The 25,589-nt window shown below is 33.8% G+C and overlaps 1 protein-coding gene across 1 annotated transcript; it reads left to right on the top strand.

Annotated features, from left to right (window-relative positions):
* Nucleotides 1-1,035: 1,035 nt before the first annotated feature.
* LOC143148242 (uncharacterized) lies at nt 1,036-22,334 on the top strand. The gene is made up of 4 exons (XM_076314380.1): nt 1,036-1,180; nt 8,152-8,286; nt 13,228-13,532; nt 21,831-22,334. Exons 1-4 carry the CDS (start codon nt 1,103-1,105, stop codon nt 22,099-22,101), a joined length of 789 nt encoding a protein of 262 aa, XP_076170495.1. The 5' UTR covers nt 1,036-1,102; the 3' UTR covers nt 22,102-22,334.
* Nucleotides 22,335-25,589: the final 3,255 nt, after the last annotated feature.

Below are 25,589 nucleotides of genomic sequence, written 5' to 3' on the forward strand. Positions count from 1 at the left end.
ATACAAAAATTAATTTACGCTCGAATTTACAACTTAAGTAATTTAAACGTAACGTATTGTTACATGCATTTAATCGATGTATCGGTATACTAATTATTTTATTTCGAAACGTGTCGAATATTAACGCTCAGTTTTGTACAAGGAAAAGAAATAAAAACTTATATATTTAAAATTCAATACTAATATTCTTGTTCGAGGCTCCGCGACTTGCAACAATCGTAACAACGTGTTAATAAATAAACAGTTTACTTTCTTCATTTTCGTCGTCACTTTTCAATTCTTTACTTTCTCCCGCGAAACGAAATGTTGCTCACGATCGAGTATTTACTATCAACGAATATACCCTGAAATTCGAGAATTAACGCATAAACCATCACGGCGGTCACCGGTGACCGGCGCTTCGACCTCGCAACCTTTCTTTAAAACACACACAACGAATAAACTCTACCATAAATATTTGAATCGTATTACCTTTTTTAGAAATACTCTAAAACAACACAGATACTCTGTTAAATAAATTCCCAATTCCGTTCTCGGCTCTACGGTTAACATTATAAACATCAAGAACGTTCCTGAGCGTGGAAAACCGTTGATAGTTAAATAAATATACGCGTACGGACAATTGTTTCGCGAGTTTATTCATCGACATTCGGCAAACAATGCAACGTCGTAACGTAATGTTACCGAGTAATGAATTAGTTAAAAAAGAATATTTAGGTAACGCGTGCTGTAAAGTGAGGGAAAGTCTTGAAAAAAACCGAAAATTAAGTACCGTCCCTCTCTCGAGGAAAAATTCTGCGCGGTACGATTTAGTGAATTTTCCACAAGAGGGGTGTGTACTTATCTCCATGGAAGTGGCACCGCCCCCGAAAGGGACGGACCAATCCCGTGAAGTAAACCCAACCCCCGTTCCGGCGCGTAACACGGGGCTTGATCGAGGGTGAACTCTCGAAAGGAGACTTCAGTTTCCTCGGCGTCGTCTATCGAGAACGATAAAGCGACTCTCTCGCAGTGAGGATACTGGAGGAAAAGAAAGAAACAAAAGATCATATCTCTGGCAGTTTTGGCAAACAACCGATTCGGTTCTTGAGCCTTCGAAGAGATGGCAGGGCCGTATCTTTCACCTTTGGGGCCCCAAGCTGATTTGCTCACTGAATATATGTTCGGAAGACGTCGTCAGGTCAGTGTACGTTTCTTTTCCTCATCATTTCCTTTATTTCTTCTTATCCGTTCGCCTAGACTCGGTGTCGAAATTAAAACATACGAAACGTTCCCACAGATGCGAAATGTTCAATTTTTTTTAACCCGCGGCGCGTAAGTCGTTTCAATGACTCTTCTCACTCTCGCGACTCGGTCTCCTCTTCCTAGTAAACTTTATTGCCTCGAGATTTCAAATTCAATTCCGAACAGATAATATTAATCGTCGAAACGCACGCCGGCGTACGTTTGCGAGAACGATCGGTAGACGAAGTACCCCGTAGACCATTGTTAACGACAATTGTGCATTACATCGTTTCTGTATCGATCGATTTCCCTCACTGTTTCAATAATTGCAGCGACTTGTCCACGCGAAACGCTAAGTTCGCTGTTCGATTCATCTTTGCTTGTTCCTGAAGTTCCAAAAGTAAACCGTCCACCTAATCGTTCGTTACAGCGAGGATCGAGTTCCTTGTTACCTTTTAACACTACGTAAACGCATTCCGCCCCTTTGTTCGTCCATTATTATTCTTTGCGTGTCGGAGTACAAGGGATGGGACGGAATTGAATGAACAACGATTGTTTGAGAAAGGAAATGGTTACTTGTGAGAAAATGAGTGAAAACTTTTACTTTTCCGCATCGTTTTCGAGAAAATCGACTTCGAAAGTACATAGACAAGCCACGCACTTCATTGTATCTTGATAAACTCTTTGTAAAATTCTAACGATACGTGGTTGTCACACGAGAACGTATTTAACGTTTGTAGCAATCCTTCGATGGTCATTTTCAGAATAGTAAAGTTTCATTTGGAATAAATATTGTGCTCACAATAGAGAAACATGCTCGAGTGTGAAACACGTGTGACATGAAAAATGTTAACAAAATTGAGATTAGTTTGTATCGCATTGTAACCCGTTATTATTTACGCTTGTTAAAATTGATAGTCACCAGGTGGATGAGAAATCATTAAAAATGTTGAAAATATCTGTCTCGATTTTTATCTGTTTTTATTCTTCGATTCTTCGAACAGTTTTACAATCTCTTTTTTTATACACAAAAGGTTTCCATTTAGGATTTGTTTTACATGATATTCAATGTTTATCGTATCAATTCAATCGTTTGGTTAAAAACAAAGAGTCAAGTACGATAGCAGAGCTAATAGAGAGACAATTATGCTAGTGTCAATGTTTACAAACAGAAATTCATGTAATCGTAAGTTTATAAAGAAACTTTACAATGTACAGACTATAACAAACAGAATATAGGTGCAGTGTTTTTAAATTAATCTTATATTCAATATTTTTACTCGAGCAATTTGTTTAGATTTCGTCGATACTTTAGAAAACGCAATAGTTACAATCATTGGGTTTGAAAATAATAAAACACTGTCTGAAAGATTCGTCCTATTTGTTTCGTTTGCATTACAAATCACGTATAAAAATATTTCATCACAAACCAAGATATACGGTCTATGCGTTATTTTTTTCTTAAAGAAATTGTAGTTCTTTTAATCTTTCTAGTGGCTACACAGTAGCGGACAAATTTAATCGAACGAATGCTTATTTTGTATAATTTTAAATTGTTGTTTGGCTACTATTAAATCGATACAACGACGTACCAAGAAAAGAATGCTGAATAAATTGGGGGATTTAATAAATTTTAACGAAAATATAAATTTTGTAATAATACGCGAAAATGCGAGCGATAAAAGTATTTTGTTTAAAACAATTTGTCCGATACTGTACGTTATGTAGAGAATTGTACCTATATAAAATGTACTTGACCAAATTTCAGCAGCACATCTGCAAATCATATTGATGAAAGTATGTGACACAAATATGAGTCGGCAAATTCATTCTTTCTAGTATAAAGATAAAAAAAAAAAATTTTACATTCGAATAAATGATCAAGTACGCGAAAAATCACAGCTAGATATTGAATAACGACACGAACGATAAGAATGAAACACTAGAAAGGAATTTCTAGAGAAAACACTTGTGGACCCTAGTACGTTTATGTGATATTTCTTTATTAGTTGAATATGCTGGTAAAGTTTGACTACATATGTAAAATATATTGCTAAGTATTGTTACCAGCAAAATATTCTTCGAATATTTTACCCGTGATTTGCAATTCGGTGTATCATTGTAGTTTTCCACTTCTTGAACTTTAATTTAAAATATTCTATTTGTTAGTTTCGTCTTCCATTATTAACTATTATAACAATAATCAACAATTCCTCCTTGTTGAATTACAAACTACTTTGTACCTTATTTTCAATTTCGACACTAATCGTGAATTCGATTCTTTTTTTTCACAGTGTCTGCTCATTGTACATCGAATTGTTCTGTGAAAACATTTTTGTAAACAGTATAACAAACTATCATAGCAAACATTACAAAAAGGTATTCTACTATAAAAAAGCGATAGGAATAAATATCAAGACTTAGAATAGATATGTTTTCGTGATATATAAATTAACTGTAGATACTAAAATATCTTACATATGGACAAAAGACTAAACATGCAACGGAGACCCCATTTTTCTACAACAAAACAATATTCTTTTTATATGTTGCTAAACGGAGTGACTTTGCCTAATTTTTGAATAAATTGTATCTTTTATACCAGCTACTTTATACCACCGTAGGCGTAATAGATTTTAATCAACTAAGCATTAACTAGAACGATGATTACGCTTTTATTTAAATAACATTGATAATTAAAGATTAATTATCAACGAAGATAATTACAACTATCAAGATTGTATGGTCACGTGGAAAATTTGTATGCGTGGAAATTTCCAATTGAGAGTTTTCCCTTGAAGAATCGTATTAATAAAATTCAATTTTTTCAAGCTTTTTATAGATTGTTTATAAATATAGTTTTCACGGACAATATCACTATAAGAAATACGAAACAACCAGTTGGTAGAGGGGGAGGAGTTCATCTAAATTTCAATTCTCTTTTATGACAGTTTTTAACAACTTGAAGATCGGTATCGCTTCAAAACATTCTATTTTCTTCAACGTTTCAAAATTGGCGCGCATTTTGTCCTCCAAAACCACCATTCTTTTACTTCATGGTGTTCTCCTTTTCATCTGGTATCTAATAAATGAAACTGTAATGGTGTCGACGGTCCGCAACACCACAATTGTTGAAGATTCCATTGTAAGAAATGGCACAATGGAGAAAGTCACCCCTAATTAGCAAATGACTGTCCTGGTACAATATTATTGGCAGTTGAAAACTTACCTAACAGTAAAAAAAATATATTTTGTGCAAAGGGTATAAGAATCGATGCCACATTGATTTCAAAAGCACACTAGTTATCAATTTTAGACGTGAAACTATAACACAGAGAAAGAGAAAGAAAAATATAAAACTTTTTTACAATTCTTTTAGAGATTTTTGTCAAGCTTCCTATGAAAGTGTCTCCTGTTCTTTAGCTGAAATTTCCTACAATTTCGTATTGTACAACTCAGCTAATTACATACAGAACCTTATTAAAAATCGATAAAATCCGCCTTTCACCACCCGAGGATTTACTTAACAACTGTTGCAAATATCTATATCTATGTGGACGTAATAAATTCATATTATAAGTTTCTCTCCATGTATCTAGGGAGTGAAGCCAACGGAGAGTGACATTATATAATAAATAAATAACTTCTTGAACGGTTAAAGATAGTTTGATGCTACGTGCGTTAAAAAAATAATAAAAATATACTGCTAACAGACGATATCACAGCTCTCACCAGTCTGGTTACTTTGCATCGTTTATATCCAGTTTTTCGGTTCATTCGACCAAAAGAAATTCACAATAATCGTTCTGGAAAACGATAGTATCCGATTTTGGTAGAAAACGATTCTTTGGATGCGAAGTTGGATCCAATAACATTATCGTTGAATCCTGTTCGAAAGGTCTGGACACACCGGGTGAATTAGTGAATAGTTTTATTTCGATGGACGATTTAAAAATAAGAAGAAGCAAAGTGACTAAAACCGCGCTACGTTTTCCAAGACGCTTCAATATCTCGATTATATATAACTTCGATGGTCCTTTAGGTGAGAGAAATCGGACATTGAGACTGTCTTTCGTTTAATTCGTACCATGTTCGCGATAATGGACCACGCAAATGCACGCTGCAAAATCAGAATAATGCTACAATCACTTTCAAGCCCTAAGTAGGCGCGCGGCAGTTTGCCAAACTCCGACTTTGCTTTTCTTTTTTCTTTTTTTTTTTAATTATGAATAGATACCATTTTCTCTTTATCGTTGTCCTGTAAATAGTATACTTAATTTTTCCGGTTTATTCAATTGAAAAACATTTAATCCATGTTGGACAGCAACACTTACTATATTTCAAGAATGGTCTAGTGGACCCCCGCGCGTATACTTAAGCAAGATTTATATATAACTTAATTATCTTTAGAATAGTCTTGCACGTCTATTCGACGTCCTCTTTATCCAAATATTATTGCACTGGATTTTCTATCGAAGAAATGGAAATTCGAAAATTCTTCGGTTACACAATTGTTCAAATAACTCGAAATCTATTTAAATAAAACGCAATTGTCCATTTACTGCAACACTATAAAAAAACAACCGAAGGAATCGTGACAGAACTTGAAACGTATACATACATATTTCTAATTTGAAATATAAGTTACGTAACATTGCAAACTTTGTGCCAGGAAGAATAGAGAGTGTTGTAAGGGGCTCTAAATAAATAAATGTGTACAATATCTTGCGTAACGTTGCTTTTGCAGCAAAAACACACGTCACACAAATTGTTACAAATGAAATTTGGAAACCTTTTTGTTCCAGACATATTTTTGGTAAAATCGATAGTAACCGAGATGAAAACAACTTTTGCCTACATGTTTGTTAACGCACCATGATAAAACAGCTGAACCAATTACGATGAAACATGGAGCTCGTCTATGGGATAGCCCAACTTAAAATATAAACTGCAACGTAACGAAACATTTTTAACGACAGGGTAGAGGGTTGTGGGCATTGACAATTATTGAATGCACGATATCACGCTTAAACGATTCCTTTTACAACACAAGCGCGGGTAACAGAGATTATTAAAAATGAAATTTAAAAACTTTTTTGTTTTATATACATTTTCCGCGGTACGAATCAAATGTTACAACGTACAAATACTCTCCCAACATTCAATTTGTATCATCCGAAAGAACATCGAACAAAGTATCCAGGATAACAAAATTTATTTATGAAAATCGATTCCTATTGGTCTTTAATACAACAATTTAGCACAAATTCCTTTTAGTCGAGTAAATCGAGAAAAAAATTGATATATATTGTGCAGAATAGCGATAAACTGTAAAATCTGTATATTATCTGTAAGTGGTGATTTTTTTACTGTTTTTGAACGCAAGTCGCATTAAAGTATCTTTGATCGTTCAAAAGTTATGCCTTTATTTTGATTTTCACTTTCACTCCCTTTTGCTCCGCCCCCTATGGACATGGAGGAAAATAAACATCAGGAATTAATGACGGTCACATAGATCTACGGATGTGCAACAGATGAAGCAAATTCAAGGGTAGAGGAGGGGGATTTCATCGATTTTGATTTCATGTTCTCTTCAATCCCATCGCAATATTATTCTTTTGCAGTAATGTTTTGTAGTTCTCTTCGAATTTATCTCAATACCAGCTAAAAGAGCGAATATTATATAGACGAGAATGATATTACAAAATTTCATACAAGGAAATCATCACATTGAGCACATTTTCATTTGAGAATATATAGTAACTCATAAAATGTGCGATACAATAAAGATTTTCCCCAAATTAAATTAACCGGATTAAACAAAAGTTATATATCAGCTTATTATAAACGACATACGTATGATATTACTTTAATGTCTTTCCATAAATTCACACAAATGTCGAATTAGAAAATTGAAAGATTGTTTTAATTTTTGAAGAACTAGAGGCACAATGTAGAAATGATACAAATTTTACTTAATTAAATATGTATACGTTAGACTGAACAACGTTTTCAACAATCTCAAAAACTTCATTTTCAAGTCAATATTGTGCAAGAAATAAGTTTCGAGTAATTTTATTGTATTGTTTGTTTTCATTTCGTAACCTTTACTGTGTATGTTTATAATTTTTTAATTTGCAATTCGCATTACTGGGTACTCTCTTCCCTAAACAAAGTCCTAATGCACGTTTTTCAAAAATTGTTATTGAAACTAAACACCTAAAAAACTTTACTTATATTAATTTTATTACAATTTTTAAGCTAATAGAGTAAAAATCTTCAAAAGTGAACGTTGTAATTTCTAATGTATTCTCAATTACTGAATGCAATAAATACGAACAAAAATGCAAGTAACCTTCGACAAGATTTTTTAAGTGGAAGGAAAAACAAGCGCACGCGTACCAGATAAAATTTCAAAATCGATTTCCTCGAAAACGAAGCTTCGTATATTAACAAAAATCTACAAATAGTAACACTCAGCTATCTTCGAATAATCAAATTGAATAGAAATTTAAAGAATATGCACTGCTCGAGAAACCATACTAATTACCTACATACGATTTGGTATTTAGAATGTGATTCAACTTTAGAAATGAAAACATACATTATGAAAAAGAGTACACTATCTAGTCTACGTAATCGTGTTACACAACTATAATGAAGAAGACGAAAAAAATTAAGTTCATTTTTTTTAAAAACGAATTAAGATTTAAACTATTACCTACGTAATCACGTTGGAATCTTGTAGTATTACGTTAAAATTCTGTAAAATAATTTAATTACAAATTACCATTTTTATACTTTTCCAATACTATTACCGACTTATCATAGATAATATGTCGGTATTGAATATTGTTTAAGATCATTGGAAAAGGACACTGGATATTAATGAAACGTCATTAATTATTGTTAATTATGTTTGAGCAGAGACGCAATCGGACGACTTTTACTCCAAAACAGCTTCAGGAATTGGAGTCTCTCTTCCAGAAGACGCACTATCCGGATGTTTTTCTAAGGGAAGAAGTCGCTCTCAGAATTGCACTCTCAGAGGCCCGTGTTCAGGTTAATATGCATAATTTTTTTAAACTATGTCCTTAGAATAATTATTACAATAGCTAAGTGTCATAATTAACAATGATATTCTTGTTTCGTTAGTAGTGATTTAGTTACGATATAATAATCAAATTCAATTTGGTACATTTTATTAGAGAAAACCCTGTTAAATTTTGTCGTGAAAACGAATAGTTACAACTGATTCTTCGTTACTGGAATATACTAGTTAATAATAATAACAACATTTACTGGTACTTCTTTGTCGTTTTATATTATTACGTTTCTAGTTTTATCGAAAGAAACACAATTTCATTAATTTCAGTTCGTTCATCCGAAATGCAAACTTCTCTTTTTCGCAGAATAACTGGCGATGATTAATAACTGGGATAACCTGAAAAGCATGAGTTTTTCGATAATTATTAGTAGGAATTTTTTTTTTATACAAAAAATAATACAATTTCTGCTTTAAACTTTCATTCTATATCGCTCACCATTCTGCGACAATTCTGCGAAAACGAAAAATTTACATTTTTTTTCAAGGGAGAATTTTTTACCCCCTCGAACCGTATTATAGCACCAACAAAAAATAGTTTTGCGTTACGGGTGAATTACTCTATTTGAATACAATGTTTCGAAATTGTCTGAATTTCCGAATTCCGTAATTTCTCTTGGAAAAACATTTTTCTCTGTGACACAATTATCATCGACATGATCTTTTCCCGGAGTTAGAGATTTTTCGTGTTTCGGCAAGTTTACTTGACAAGTACAACATTTACTTGTCTTCAAAGGGAACGCTCGAAATGTTCTTTAGATGTTTATTAAATGAATTGTTTCCTGGGAGATGAATGACATCTACGATAATTTCATCTACGGACCTAACTTCGCTCAATTATTGATTGTGGAGCATCTGAATCGTAATTAATGTCGAGATAGAGTAACTCCTGCTTTCAAGTGACAAAATCTGGATCACTGACGCTACATAATCGTATTCAGCGAGGAGAAAATTCTTTTACTTGAATCCGGAATAAAAATTGTCACTTGAAAACAGGAATTACCGTATTTCGTGATCCTGTTGAACAAGGTTGCCAGCAAATCCAAGTAATACTGTTGAAACATGCCAGTCAATCTAGGATAAAACGCATTTAATCTTGTATTCAAGCAAGAGGGGGTTATTTGGAACAGTTCCTTTGAAGGTGAGCAAATACTTGTTAAAACACGAAAGAAGCTGTAAATCGGAAACAAGGTCATATTGGACATATGTTTATATGAACTTTTTTCTCATTTTTGTGTCCTGAATCCACCTCTGCTATACATCCAGCATATTAGAAAACACCCTGAGTACTCTATACACTTATTCTGCATATATGCTAAACTGAAATTTCAATTTTAACTTCTTTTATTATAGAAGCACGTATATATAATTAATATTTTTGCTGGATGCGTAGAATCGATGTATATGCACAGAAGTGAAGGAAATCAAAAATAAAATACAAGAAATTAATAATATAACAAACGATTACAGTAAGGTATTGGTTTCCATTGTTATCACATCGTTGTGTTATTTTATTTGAAAAACTCTTTCCAGTCATTTCCAATTTCCATACGTGAGTTGGAAAAGTACATCTGTCTTGAAGCAATTGTATTAAAAATTAATACTCCGGATGTTAATTTACTAAGAAAGTGTTCTTCCTGTTGTACAGTTAGAGTACATTCATTTTCTATTTATTTGTTTAAATTAAAGATGACTCGAAACTTACGTACATTCTTCTGTATTGTTTACGATCTTTGAACGATTGAGTTAGTATTATACTAAAGTATTTTTTGCACAGTCGTTGCTTATTGATAAATTGTCTGTAGGTGGGTAACATTTGTGTGGTAATGTGTTTCGTTGTATGTAACGTGCGGTATGTGTAACGCGTGTATTTTAATGTTGCGTGTAGTATTTTTCTGATACACGTTATACGCATCATATTTTTGTGACGAGTGTGATTTTTCTGTGTTAAGTGTGATTTGTTCTGTGATCCGCGGAGCACATGCATACATAATATTGTTACATACACAGTATACACGAGAACTGGGTTGGGTGTTTAAATACGATAGTAAAGTGTTACATAATAAGTAAATACACATATAGATAGTAAACAATAAATACATAGATAAATAGACAATAAATGAAAAATAATAGTAAAGCATATTTTACGGTACATTTTCTAAAGTATACTATGCCTTCCTAATATATATATATTACAAATTTTCATTTTTAAAGTTTGAAAAAAAACCAAAGTAGATCAAAATGATTTTCACGGGCTAAAGGAACGTTAATGTGTTAAAATAATTAATTTAATTTGTTTACCTTTAAAAACGCCCTGTTGGCGCCCCTTAGGGGCACGTGCCCTTTCTGCCCCTGCCTTGTCACGACCCTTCTTGTAACCAACAGAACGTAATCACGCAGCCAAAACCCTATTTAACAGTCTGTACCCAACACGGGTGTCGCTTGATAGACCAAAGTAACGTAAGTGGATTACTATAATTGTTCCACCAAACATACGTTTCTTTATACACTTGAATAACGACGGTCCTTACCCAAGACGAATATTATGGTTTCTGTCGCAAACCAGTGACTCCCATTATCATTGAACATTTTCAAAATAGATTTAAATTCTCCGTTAAAAATGTTTCGCTCACAATTTCGTTCTCGTTTCTTTTCTCTTTTTAACGTGTCCCGCGTATTTTAATTTCTTTCTAAAAAAAAAGCTCACCGACTTATTCATATTTTGTTCATTATTTCTCGTTCGAAATGAATTTTGTCCATTTTACGAATGTTTCGGAGAACTTGAGCTAACGTGTCGTGAGGTCACAGCTATAATGATGCAAAGCTGCCAAGTGCTTTTACAGGTAACAAGATAAATCGAGAAGGAGGTACGTGATAAGAGTAATGCGAAACGGGTTGTATATTTTTAATTGGCTGAACCACTGTTACTGGGTTTATACCGAGCGCCATAAACTTGACCATATTGACGCAATTGTACAAAAGGGGAGTAATAACACTTGCTTCGCATAATGAGCAAGAAAATGATCAGTCTTTGACTACTATATGATGCAGAATCTGCACTGCAGATCGCAGTTGTGGATAGCCAACCGAGAATCGGTAATTGACGCCCTAAACTTTTAGTTTGTTCTGTATTCGTTGTTTTTTCAATCAGAGAAATCCAATGCGGAATGTAACATTACGTTAAGATGCCCAACTCGTTTTATGAACAAACGAATACAGTGCAAAATAATGGTGCAGGGAACTAGAGAAATTGAAATCTTCTAATAACGCGATAATTAAAAGCTACGTCCGGAATGAGTCTTCTGCTACTGAAAATTAAAATTTTTATATTTTTCATTATACTTTAACGAGAATACTGTCTCATTAAAGTCTCGTCAATGGATTGATGAAGGTTTCCCGATGGAAAATGAGTCCAATCGCAAACTTATTTCAATACTCTTCTTAACATTTTTGCCCTAATTTTTGTTCCCGAAGGATACAGTTTTCATTTTACAGCACAAACAAATTAAAATAGAATTTTATACACGTACAACAACGTTACACCAAATACTTATTCTTTGTTAGTGGGTTGTTATTCTATTGGGTTGTTCGGAAAGTCATTTCGTTCTTTTTGATGAAAATGAAACACGATTTTTTTAAAGTGTATAAACATTTTACTAAATTATATATTCTCCATTATAGAAAACGAAATGACTTTCCGAATAACCCAATAATATATATTTTTTATTTGGTTTATGATAAAATCATTCTTCCAACTGCTAACGTTTTATCGTAACATTGGGTTCATTTGACACTAATTATTGTAAATAACCGTCGACGCATGCAATCGACAAATTTTAATCTATTAATGAAAATTAAAATGTTTGTTTTTCGTTGCATCCTCGTGAGAGTGTTAGCAATGAGATCGATTAAGTTTTCATGACGAAAATAAATCCAAACATTATGGATTTAAACCTTATTCGGATTATTTTTAATTATATTATTTTCAATCACTTTTGAATTCCACAAATACGTTTCGAAATTAGTGTTTCGATTCACTTTCATCGGCAAAAACTTTACCAGTCTATCGATAATAGAATTTCATAAGAATATATAACCGAAAGTATAATAATTGTTACGCAGTGCTAATGGTTGACCGGTGCGTGTGCAGTTTCGCTTTGAAGTTTCGGCACAAAGTGAATGTAGTGCGGGACTCGCTCGCTGTTGCTGCATCTCGCTCACTCTCGGTATACTCAATTCTCTTTTCCCGCCCGACGGCGCGCGCGACCCTCAACCTCAGCTCGAGATAAGAATTGCTACGTGCCCCGTTCTCGAGTGAACCGACGGTCATTGTGTCACTCGAAAGCAAAAATCACCGATGTGTACAATGTTATTAAAATTTTTTAATTATGGAAAATTACATTTGAGATATTTGCATTACTCACTATTTTTTGCAAGGAAAAGAACAATCAATGGCAACGCTTTATCGAAAGTTTATACGAACACGAAGAAAAAATATTTTCGGATAATAAGACAAACTGAGCTGTCGTCACTCGTGAGATTATCTCAACAATTCTTATTTTATCAAAATTACGACGTAATAAACTTCTAAACTCGTGGAAAGTGTTTGTAATTGTTACACAATAAAGAGTTTCACAAGGGAAACTTTGCGAATGTAATGTTAGATTACAAGTAATTTTGCGCATTTCGGTTGAGTCGGATTTATGATGTTTATTGCGCGTAAATATAAAAAAACAAAGAAGTAATTCCATTAGAATCTGATAGGAAGTATAAACGTATAAGAAAAATATGAAACTCGTTGATTAATTTTTTTAAGAAAATGTAAAATTTGTAAGAGAAACATGATCTCGAACACCGTTCCGTTTTAAGAGGACAGGATTGATCGATCGTTGTTTTAGGTTTGGTTTCAAAATCGACGAGCAAAATGGCGGAAACAGGCCCGACTGCAACTGCTACAGGACGCATGGAGAATGCGGTGTTTAGGGTTAGGCAGCGCGGCGCCCTTACTTCTAAGACCACCACCTACAGCATCCTTGGAACGTCATGATGCAGGAACACCACCACCACCACCACCACCGCCACCACCATCGAGTGCTACCACTAGCAACGGACCACCATTAGCATCGATCAACACTGACAAAATACTGGGCACACCGGCTGTATCCGTTTGCAGAGATTACAGGATTCTACCACCTCCCCATGGGTAACTACTATAATATATTTCTATATCAATAACGTTAAGTTTAGTTCACATTCTAGTCGAGATTGATACCGCAGATTTCGATTACTTTCTCATGTCCAAAGTTTACTGGTTCAGTCACGAAGCGAAATCTACATCGTATTAAAGCGTAAAATGTTCGTGCTCGACGAGTGAAACAGATCATAATCATCGGTTTGCGTTCGATACTGATGTCCCGGTTCGAGATACAACTTTGTAACAGTTGCTTCAACTTGGAAACAATACGCGATGCAACAACATACAAGAAACGTTAATTTTTTTTGTTCTCTTACGCACTGTTGTCGTACTTGAGACGCTTTTAATGGAAATACCAACTTAGTTCTTGAAATATTTTCTACAAAATTCGAGTTTCAAGACGATCCAGAAGTTCGGTAAAAGGTATATTGAAAGGTATTATTAAAAAGTAGATTATCTTTTTAATAATGTTAAACATTCTACATTTTTTCATATCAAATAGAACCTCTTACGCAATGTTGCTCTCTGCTGACATCGTAGTATGTTTATATGGGACATTAACTACCGCGGCATTAACTATGATGAATCGTACAAGACGTGACTGTTAGTTTGATCAAATCCTCTTTCTAGTCGCAAGACAGACATCGCGATTTACATGAGAAGAAAAGAGTATGGTAACCAAACGGTATAGTGGAGATAAAACTTCAATGACTTCAATAGCGTTCATACGCGCAGGGGTCTGTTAATTGTTGCTGATTGAACAATGGAGATCCATTTCCTTCTTCTTTTCGATTAGCTTCTAGTTGTTGCACAGCTGAGACACTAGATGGCAGTATTTTAGCTACACAACGTAGCGTAGAATCACTATCTACAATCAAAGTTGTTCAGGGTAGGGGCCTCCACTCTCCGACTTCCCCTTCCACCCATTCTTTCCGCGCAACACTAAAAAGACAGTCACAACAAGCTAAATAAATAGCGTCTCCGTCGTAAGAAAGCTTAGAGGCTCCGTGCACAACACGTAGTTAGTGTTGCGTTTAAACAACAATGAGAGGATCCCAAAAGTCTCGTAAGATTTAACCGATAATACGAAACATCCAATATATATGGGACTAACCTGACACACCAAATCACGTGAATTGTTGTGAAATAACAAAGATCCGTCAATAGCTGCAGAGTATTTAAAATTTTAAATAAATTACAAACGCAAGGAATAAATTATTATTTATTAAATATATTTCAAGACGTTTTCAGAATAAATTCAATTGATTCGAAATATTTTGTCAACTGCATTTCAATATTTAAAATTTAAAACAAAATATAAATTCAAAAATTAAACTGTTATGTATTAAATTGGCGTCACGGAATTTTGTTTAAACTTATTTTTATCGGGAAATTTTCACCGATTCGTTTTTAATTCTCTCGTAAAAATATAACGACAAATGTGTGTTTTAATTTTTATTTAAAAACGATAAAATTCAATCCCATTTGTGTGCTTCATTGCTCGCATCTGGGACCGTCGGCTGGATGTGTCGACGGAAGGTAAAACTCTACATGTACCCCTACATCTAAAACAGTTTACCATTAGTTTTATTATATCAAGCACTGTCACGGTAAAAAAATCCATTGAAAGATAACTTTATTCAACATATGGAAGATCAATCATACTATGCAAAATATATAAATTCTACTTATTTTGATTCATTCAACATTAAAGAAATAAGTTGGTATTTCTTTATAAAGGTATGTAAGAGTCAGAAAAATGATTAATTGGATATCAAAGAATTTTAAATATTGTCACTTTTAATTAACAATAATTATCAATCGTTTATATTGTTAATGATTGTATATATAATGACTACAAACGCAAGGTACTTGATAAAGAAAATATTCTCATTGGGAGGGTAAACAAAAGATCATTATTCTTAGTACATTTTCATAAAGTTCGATACAATATTTCCCGTTTTCAAGTAACAATATTGAAACCGTCAATTCACTTGAAAATGGGGTAGATAACGATTTTATTTCAAATTGAAGCTAATAAGATTGGCTCTCTCTAAAAATAGAAATTATTATATTTTAAAAATATGTTCCTAAAATATTATACCGGAATTCCACTAAATAACAAAATTAAACCTTGGTAAAAATTTAGACGCGCAAAATTAACGAAATTACAATATACAATCGTTAACAAAAGTAGTAAATATTCCAAAAAAAAATTTTCATGTTTTAGGCTACAAGAATTTTGTGTTGGGTGGTTTAATTACTCACAAAATATTTAGCAGTAGTATTGAATAAAATATTACAAATAAAGTAACTCAACTATAGAAGCATGTACGTGCTCACTCTACGTCATACAGCAACTGACTCAAACCGGGGTCTACACGCAGGGATTCCTCCACAGTCGCCTTCAATGGGTTTCCAATACAAAGATATATAGATGCATATAAACTAAGTTTATGCTTTCCTCGTGTTTGGGTTCCTTAAATTTCTTCATACAATATGTAGATACTGTCTCCTGACGACATTTTTAATTATACATAAATAGTAAATTATCTTAATAAGTTTTCTAATTAGATTATTTACATAGAAACATACAGTCGGTCATAATCATCTATGTATATTCAAAAAATTTACAATATTATAGAAAGTACAAGAGATTCGATAATCCTATTGTTATTAAATTGTTAGTTAAAGTTAAAAGAATTTTGAAAAAATAACATCTGTTAAAGTCGTTTACAAGATAAGATCAATGACTTCGAAATGCAATAGAATACAAATGTATACGCAATAATTACAGATATACTTAAATTTTTGTAAATTATTAACATCATTATATTAATATTTTGTTGGTTCTCTATTGCAAACATGATTAGTTATATGACACCTGCATTCTTACCGTACTTTGGTTATTCATATCATAATAAATGTTATATTATATAACGATGAATATTAAAGACACAAACTTATCTATGTCCATTATTTCGTAAACACTGTAGTACTTGCATTTTTGACTCTTGTGCGTTTTCAAGGACTTAAAGACAGGGGGGGGGGGGGCACCATTCTGATTTAACTTTTTAAAAATATTGTCTTAAACATTAGAATGAAATTGATGTGATAACGAAAATATAAGATTTATTATGAAGTACGTTCGAGTTCTTAGATGAGTCATTCGTCGACAAAGAACTCAATACGTCTGCACCACCCGACGGAAGTCAGGGAGGTAGGTTCGGTTGGCTGTAAAGAATGAACAAAGCTGAAAATGAATTAAGATCTATTCCCAAACATGTGTGACACACGATTACAGAAATTTGTACACGATTCGTGTGATCCTTCGCACATAAATAAATACATTATTTAGTCCTGATTATACAGGGTAATTCACTCGCTAATGAATAAATAAAATTACCTAAATACCGCAACGATAATTTCATGATCGTATACACAGATCTATCGATGAAGAAATTGGTATCGCTTTTACATTATCGGTTAGTCGACGACAACATTGTATCGTAGAAAGTTCAAAAATATACCCACACAATCGTCTCCGATATAGAAACACGGGATTATCGCTGCTTTTGAATTCACTGACGAGAGAATTATCCTGTATTAGATCAACGCTGTCCGACGTAGGGGGCCTCTCGTAACTGTTCCTCCCCACTCACCACCTACCACACATGGTATCGCATACATTATAAGAAGCAGTCATGAAAGAACATCGTCTCAAATGTAAGAAAGTTAACACGCGCTACGTACAATGTATACAGTGTTGCGTTCAAACGATAGTGAGAAAACCAAAACCCTGGAGGTCTCACGAGGTCACGCTTGGACAACACCGAATCGCATGTTTCGAAAGGTTCGAGCCGCACCGTTGTGCAGTCAGCGACAGAATGATACTGCGCAGGTATGTCGCGCAGTCGCCATGCGCCTTAGCATGCACGATCAAGACACGGACTAAGAAGGAGTGGGGGTAGCGTCAAGCTGCCCGTACTCCCCTAACTTGGCACAAATTTCTGTAACCGTGTGTACCGCAAGTTTACGCTAACGCAAAACCCCGTTGAATAATAAGCCTTGCGACACTGTTCGGAGCGCGAAATGATCCATGTGTCCTGCACTCGAGGTCCGAAACTCTCAGTAGTAGAAACGACATCGCTCAAGTCGCGTCCGATATGCTAGATCCGGGACTCTTGGCCGAGTCGAGCAATGGGACTGCGTTTACTTTGGGGCCCGAGATGCATTGTATAAATTTGTACCTTCTTCCACTCTTGAGCAAGATCGTGGAGCAACGGCGTAGCAGTCATTGCCCGTTCAAAGGCTTGCAGAGGGTTGTTTTAGACGAAAATCGCAAGCGTATATCTAATTAACGACTTGTATTGTAGACTTCGCTGCAGAGCCACTCTGTATATTACAGCTACGTTTTACACTAAAATTTTTACCTTACAGCTATCTTACACATTGTAGCTTTTTCAAAAGCGTGTCTTATAAGTAACTCACGCGCTATACTGTGATAATTTCTTATGTATTATACTTTAACATAACCGAAGTCAGGACACCCGCAATGATCCACTTGGGAAGAAATAATGTTCAAGAATGTATTATGCGCAGAAAAATTTAAACTTTGTAATTAATTCGTTATAGTTAGAATATATTTTAATCGCATCGGTTCGAATGTTCAGAACATCGATTTTGTTTTTCCTATTAAAAAACTCTATGCAGCTCATGAACCTATTTAATAGGTCAGCGAAGCTCACTTTTATATTTCGTCACAGCATTTCCTCTTTCCGTACCACTACCGAATAATTTTCCCAAAAGCTACTTTGTCAATAGATAACACTTTAAAAAATGATGAACTTTGATTATAACAAATGTAAAGTTACGAAATTGAAATACGATAGAAATAATTTGCACAAACTCGAACAAACGCAGTAGTGCGAACTATTTTAGATAACTAAAGCAAGCGCTTGGCTGCAACAATCGACTAATTGTTTGCATACGTATTTGACTGAAGTCTGCAAACGAAATCTCATAGCTGTTCAAATATAAATATAATTCAAACATTTAATACGTTGACTGTCACCCACATCTGGATGACGCGTGAGTTTCCACAGAGACCCATTTGTGAGTGATGGTTTTACTTAACCGATTAAAAGTGATTTTACCAAGTATTTACAAAGTATTTATATTTTATCAAGTTTCCTATCAAATAAAAATTGATTACGTAGGTCATGTAGCGCAATAAGCTATAGTCTTTCGTACAATCTTCTTTGCTCTCTCTTATTTATAATACGAAACACGCATTCTCCTGAAATTAATCGCAAATATGGAATAAAATAATTGTATTCAGTTTTCATCTTCGAGAAAATCAACTTTGAAAATTCATGAGACCTGTATGGGATTAAATACGGTTCGGTTAGCGCGTTGCCTATCGTTTGTGTTGATGTTTATAAATGTTGACGGTGGTATGACGTTATCTGTTTTAACTAGTTGTAAGTACATATATCGATCTCGTTAAATAGAAACCCAGATTTATGATTTGGAGAGGTATCATGAATCGAACCAACGATTCAACCGCTGGCCCTTTCACTACTGAATTAATCAGTGAATTCTACAATTTCTTTTTTGCCAAGTATACTTACAAGTATATATATATATATATATATATACATATAAAAATGAGGTAAAGAATTAAAACATCGTACAGAATTTCCCGCAAAGCCAGAAAGTTAATATACCTGATGTTTCCTTTAACTTGAGCATCTAGAATAATTATCTTACCCGCGCTCGAGTATACTCGAGCGCAGCAGTTGAAAGGCTAGCGATGCAGGTCTCGACCCAGAATGAAATGAATATTGCTCGACACAGAAAACGGATTCAGTTTTCTCTTGTGTCCCACTTCGAGTGTTTGTTGACGTCTGTGTACAGCTTAGTTGCATGCATGTGAGACAAGGCGATGCACCGGCCAATAGATGGCAGTCCCTCTAGATCTCGTTTAGCCGTAGGCGTTACTAAGGTTGCGTTGAAAAGTCTGATAACCTTCATTCGCGCCAAAACTAGACACTTGAGCTTCGTACCGAACCGTACCCTCGTCAACATGTGCAAACACAAACACAAATAGAAATAATGATCTTTCGATAGCACTCGTACCCAACGAAATTTCAAAATCGATTTTCTAAGTAACAACGCTCCGTGCGAGAAGATTGTATCCCACATTTTCCATTTATTTCCATACGAGAAATCACCCTATCCTCGGTTGTAGCATCCATCTTGAAAGAAACTGTACACAATCCTCGACCAACCGGATGTCATGGCGACTGAGACAAGGTCTGTTAAAAAGCCTTATCGACGATTTCCACAGCAAACCTAACACGAAACGCATTCCTCCCGTTCTTACTTTTTCTTCTTACATCTTCTTTCCACTTCCTTCATACCGTATAGAAGAACAAACGTATAAGCATTGTGAGTGACAATTGTGGTCGAGGTTTTTAAACACGAAGACATCTACTTGGTAATTTATTGGGTTGTTCGGAAAGTCATTTCGTTTTTTTTTTCTTTTTTGATGAAAATGAAACACGATTTTTTTAGAGTGTACAAACATTTTATTAAATTATATATTCTCCATTTTGGAAAACGAAATGACTTTTCGAACAACCTAATAATTTAATGGAAATCAAAATTAAATTACGCTTTGGTATTGATAGTTTCTCTAAATGCGATCAAGTTTTTTATTGAATAATCTAGCTGTGTGTGTGTCGTACGCGAACGCGGGACCCGCAAAACCATAATCTGATGGAACTCGTGCGCGAATATATTTCGTGACAGTCAACGCGCTAGAACAGTTTTATCGACCCGCTATGTATTAATTTATCCAAGGACTGCACCCAAAATTTCCTATTCTGTGTATAATGCTTTAACGCGAGTATATTCAGTTTTCATTGTACTGTCCCTCTATTCACCAGAACATAAAGTTCGTATACGAATCAAATGGAAGAGTCGATAGATATCGGTGAATTTGTTGTAACAGTTAATGTTGCCGTAAATGACAACTTTGTACTTCGAAATGAAATAGAAAATTATCATCGATGTAACAGAAAAATTACTATTCGTTATTTTACGATACACAGCAAATATCAGGCAGACATAACTTCGTTATAGTTTTTAAAACTTCAAATCACTCTATGAAAGCTGTTTCACAAAAATGATTAGCGAACTATCTCACCAATGTGCTTCCACAAAATATTTAAATAATAATTTATTTTTCCGACGAAACGGTTACACGATATAAAAATAGAACATTTTATTTTATCGCACGACCGTAGCAATTTCGGTATTGCACCTGAATATCATCTTTTTGCAACTACATGTGGTAAGAGAACATAGAATTGAAAGAGCTGTTAATTTGCACTACACAGAATTTACAGGGTTCGTTTAAAAATAGATTCTTATACACCAAGATTTATCTCTCACTAACTTCTTGTTTGATTATGTTTGACAAGATGAATAGACAGAACTCGCCTTTAGCTTACAGCATTTTTACCAATTAGTTAAAATCTGTTATACCTTTGCGCCAATATCACAGAAGATGTTCGTTTGATGAAAATAATGTTATTTTAGCACACTATTATACAATTGTTTCGATCAAATCCTCGTCTGCAACCTGTGTACCTACCATTCTACATGATCCCTACTACTGTCCTCTCTATCCTGCACTGATCCCCTCCTGATGGAAGAAGTACCCACCACCTTCTCGTGGTTTCCATCGAACAATAACACTTTTACTTCACAAATAATCAAAGAAGACGCAAGCAGATATTTATAAATCTGATTATTATGGAAAAAGTGTCATTGGCCAAGAGTGGGTCAGTAAAACTGTTCTAGAAGTACAAATGACACCAGGAACAGCTATGAGACCTGTCGATTTCGTTTACAGACTTCATTCAAATGATACAGTGTACGAGTGGTACAGTCAGCCAAGTGCATGAGTTGAACAATCGAAACAGCATGCATCGCAATCTTGAACAGCTCGTTGTGATGTTAATCTTGAAATAGCTCCTTGAAATAACCAGGAGCAAAAATTTACAAATTAAAAATTTCTTTATAATTTCTCCGTTACGAAAACAACTTCTCAGCCTAAAGGATGACCTATTCTGAAAAGCCAATATATATTTTGATAAAAAGAAAAAGAGTCTGCATCCAAAAAAAAATATACAAAATATGCAAAATATACAAAATATACTTCGATAAGTTTTTGGGCATAAGATGCTAGTTTTAAATAATAAAATTAAGAAATAAAAAGTGAACTCCGTGTTTCAGATATTCGGTGTCCTGTGAAAAGTCTCCAGAAAGAATGAAATGCGGTTGCGGCTCCCCACCAAGAATATGTGGTAGTCCAGTAGAAAGAGATACAAACCTAACCGTCAGAGATAGACCCCAAGAGGCTGAGATGGACCTCACTGTGAAAGGTCCACCTCGACACAAACCGATCTCAACTTTATTTCATCAACTGCCTCAACAAGAATTCAGTCCTTCGCAAACTGTCGACGAACCTTTGGACGTGACACTCAATACCAACAAAAATAATTAAACATTGTTCTTGTCAGATTGGTTTTCTATGATTTCTCACTCGTCGTTACCAAATTTATTTATCATTCGTTTAATTTCTCATCCAAAAGGATTAAGTGTAAGACTAAATTATACAAAATCACATTTAGAGAAGACTTTGTTCTAAAAGTATATTATTACCAATTCAAATAAAACTTCCATTGGTAATCGAAAATCGTAGACAGTTAGTATGAAATTTATGTTCGTTTACTAACAACTTTCACTTAATGTCTGTAATATAAAGATTTAACAATTTCATTATCCGTGATATTTACTGGGTTATGTCACGTAACACATTTTGATCTCGCAGAAATTATCCTACACTTGTATTATGTTTACCACTTGCTTTGTCTGTTACCTGTTTTCCTAATTTACTATTTATGCTCATGATTATTTAATGTATATTACTCCGTTGTTAAGTTTTAATATAGTCGTAGTAGTAACATATTTTTTTTTATTTTCAAGTCGACCTATTATTAGATTAATATATACGTTCATTTTTATGTTATCCAAAATAACAGTTTTATACAATATTAACTATGATTTTGTGAATATGAATTAACTGTTATAAGTAATTATACAAGATGTTCTACCTAATTTTATTACCCGAAATATTTCTTCTTCAGATAGAATTAAGAAAACAATGTTTCGTGAGAGAAGTACGATTTTGCATGTGCATAGTACAATATGGTGAAAATAATGCAATGTAGGTGGAAGAGTTAAGTACATATTAACCCTTTTCATTTTATTAAGTTGAGTTTCGTTTTCTTTTTTTTTTATTATTGTTTGCACAAACAAGCTTAAAAAGAATTTAGCAACTTATTTTATTAGTTTAAATCTTACATACTACTTAAATACGAAAATAACATTAATATTTGCTTAACACTTTCGCCTAAGATATCCATTTTTCATTATGTTATTCTAAAAATAGAAGAAATATTTCACGTGATAGATTTCGGTAAATTAACGTTTAAATGTATTAAAAACAATTTTTTCTGTTCGTGTATTTACAAAATTTTTGAATTATTACATAACATCAATTGCATTAGCAATAAAAGGTTGAAGCAATTATAACCACAAAATATAGTAAGTGCAAAAAAGGTGTAACGTCTCCATAATGTTCGAAATTACTTTATTTCACGAAACAAAAACTATCGAACAAAGAGACGTGTCCTTTGTTTCAAATTCTATTATTATCAAATTTATAAAAATAATTTTTGTATACAATTAGACGTATCTTCGAAATGTTTTATTTATTTACGATCAAGGAAAATAGGAATGATGATAGTTAACTTTTCAAGGGAATCGATCATTATGATAAACGCTGATTGTTTAATAAATTATAGCTCAAAATTACAAATACTAATAATTTGACATTCAATAAATTAAAAATAAACTATCGAAAGAAATTCATATTTAATACTCTGTTTCCCATACTTTTGTATGAAACCAAAGTTATATTTTTGTTCCAAAGTATGATGATTTTTGGTAATTGTGTGTGGCATTGTATGAATGGTACTGCCGATGTCAAAAGTTTCAAAGAATCTGATACAAATCTTTTGATAAAGTATTGACACATTTTGGTGGGCTGAAAAATTAAATTTTCTCACAAAGGAAGATATATTGTTAACACTACTTGGATTTGGAAGAATTGAAAACTGAAAATTGATAGAAATCAATGCTAACGATTTGCAACTCAAATTGTGATACATGTTTCCGTGATAACGTTATTAGCAGACATTAAAACTACGGTGTACGTCGTATTTGTGATGTTTATATGATGTATGTATGTGTAATGTGTTATGTGATACATATCGTATGACATGTAACGTATGTATGGTACTCCTATTACGTGTGCGTGTGTTGTTGCTGTCCATCTTCTTTTTTTTGTTGTTGTTGTTATTGTTTTTATTAAGTGGCTCTTATAGAAATGGAGAACCAATCCTTTATCAAGACCTGAACTGCTAGAAACTAATTTCCCACCCGAGCAAACACGCTTACGTCAATCTCGACTTTCGCTTCTTGAAGCTGGTTGCCTTTTTACAGCGACAACTTCTCTATTAGAATCCTACTCGCAGAAACGCTCCGATAAGTGTATCATACTATCTGCTATTTAACTAGAAGTGGTTATAACATAAGGCTAAAAAAACACGTTGAAAACATATTACTATCTGTCGCACCACATCGATTCTAGCTTCACTGAGAATGTCACTGATCTATCTAGCCAACCCTCTACACCAGGCATGTCCAAACGAAATTCCAACGAAGCTCTAACTCATTGTTATGGTGAAAATAAAAATCGTTTCCCGTCAAAATTATTGTATCTTTTACTTTATGAGAAAAATATTTAAAGAAACAGGCACGTGCGACTTCGTTTATTTCGTCGGTTCTCGGCAACAGTGTTTGAGAAGGGGAACGAATGTAAGGGACTCCACGTGCATGCTCGATGCGACACCTCGTGCCCGCAAGACAAAACGTATCTAAAAACGTGCAGAGATACACGAAATTAGGTATATACCAAGTTATGCCCCGAATTGATTTTCAGTGTACATACATCAAAATTAATGGATAACTACCATGTTTTGGAGGTACATAACGAAACTTGTGTGTACTTTTCGCAAAGAAAACAGTTCTTTGTATATAAATTTTCAATTCAAGCATTAGACTATTTTCCATTAAATATACATCATGTTTTAAGATTAAATTCCGGTAGAGTTTTGGTACCGCTTAACCGCGGTATTTAATTCGACAGAGGATTCAACGTAACATGAAAATATAACGTAAATATATATTTTCTATGAAATCCAGATTATCATTGTACATATGAATTTATTATATTAATTTCTTCCTCTTCCCTTCAAATTTGAAAATATCATACTAATAATGTTTGATGTTCAGACCAATTGTTGAGTGTTACCAAAGCTTCTTTTATTTCTGATAAATTGTGAATGTAATTAAACAAATTCTAATAAAAAATGTTGCGTTATATAAAAGATATGAAATCAAATCTTTCTAACGAAAGCAACGTGTAATCCGACTGCAGCTAGCCATTGTTGCGCGACGCGTAACTTTGGTTTGTTATGTAGAAATATATTCTTGTTTATGCTATACAATTTGTGTCAATGTTACTCCATTTCCCTTCATACTTACTGTGCATACTATAGAGTTTCGTAACTTGTGAGTTTGTGGCCCTATATCACCGTTATAGTAACGCTATCTAGCATATTAGTCGCGCAACAACTAGAAGTTTGCCAAAAAGAAGGAAATGCGTTTGGTATGCCATATTTCTTTCAACTAGAACAATTAATGTTGCTGATTGGACCGCTACTCGGCGGTTTTTGTGCATCTAGGGTAGTATGAATAAGTTTTTCGACATCCAATATATCTAATGCTAATTATGTATAATATAAAATTGAAGGAAAACGAAAATTAGAAAATTGAACTATATAAATTGAAGTTGTCATTCCTTAA

Source organism: Ptiloglossa arizonensis, chromosome 1, assembly GCF_051014685.1.
Source record: "Ptiloglossa arizonensis isolate GNS036 chromosome 1, iyPtiAriz1_principal, whole genome shotgun sequence".
Classification (NCBI taxonomy): Eukaryota; Metazoa; Arthropoda; class Insecta; order Hymenoptera; family Colletidae; genus Ptiloglossa; species Ptiloglossa arizonensis.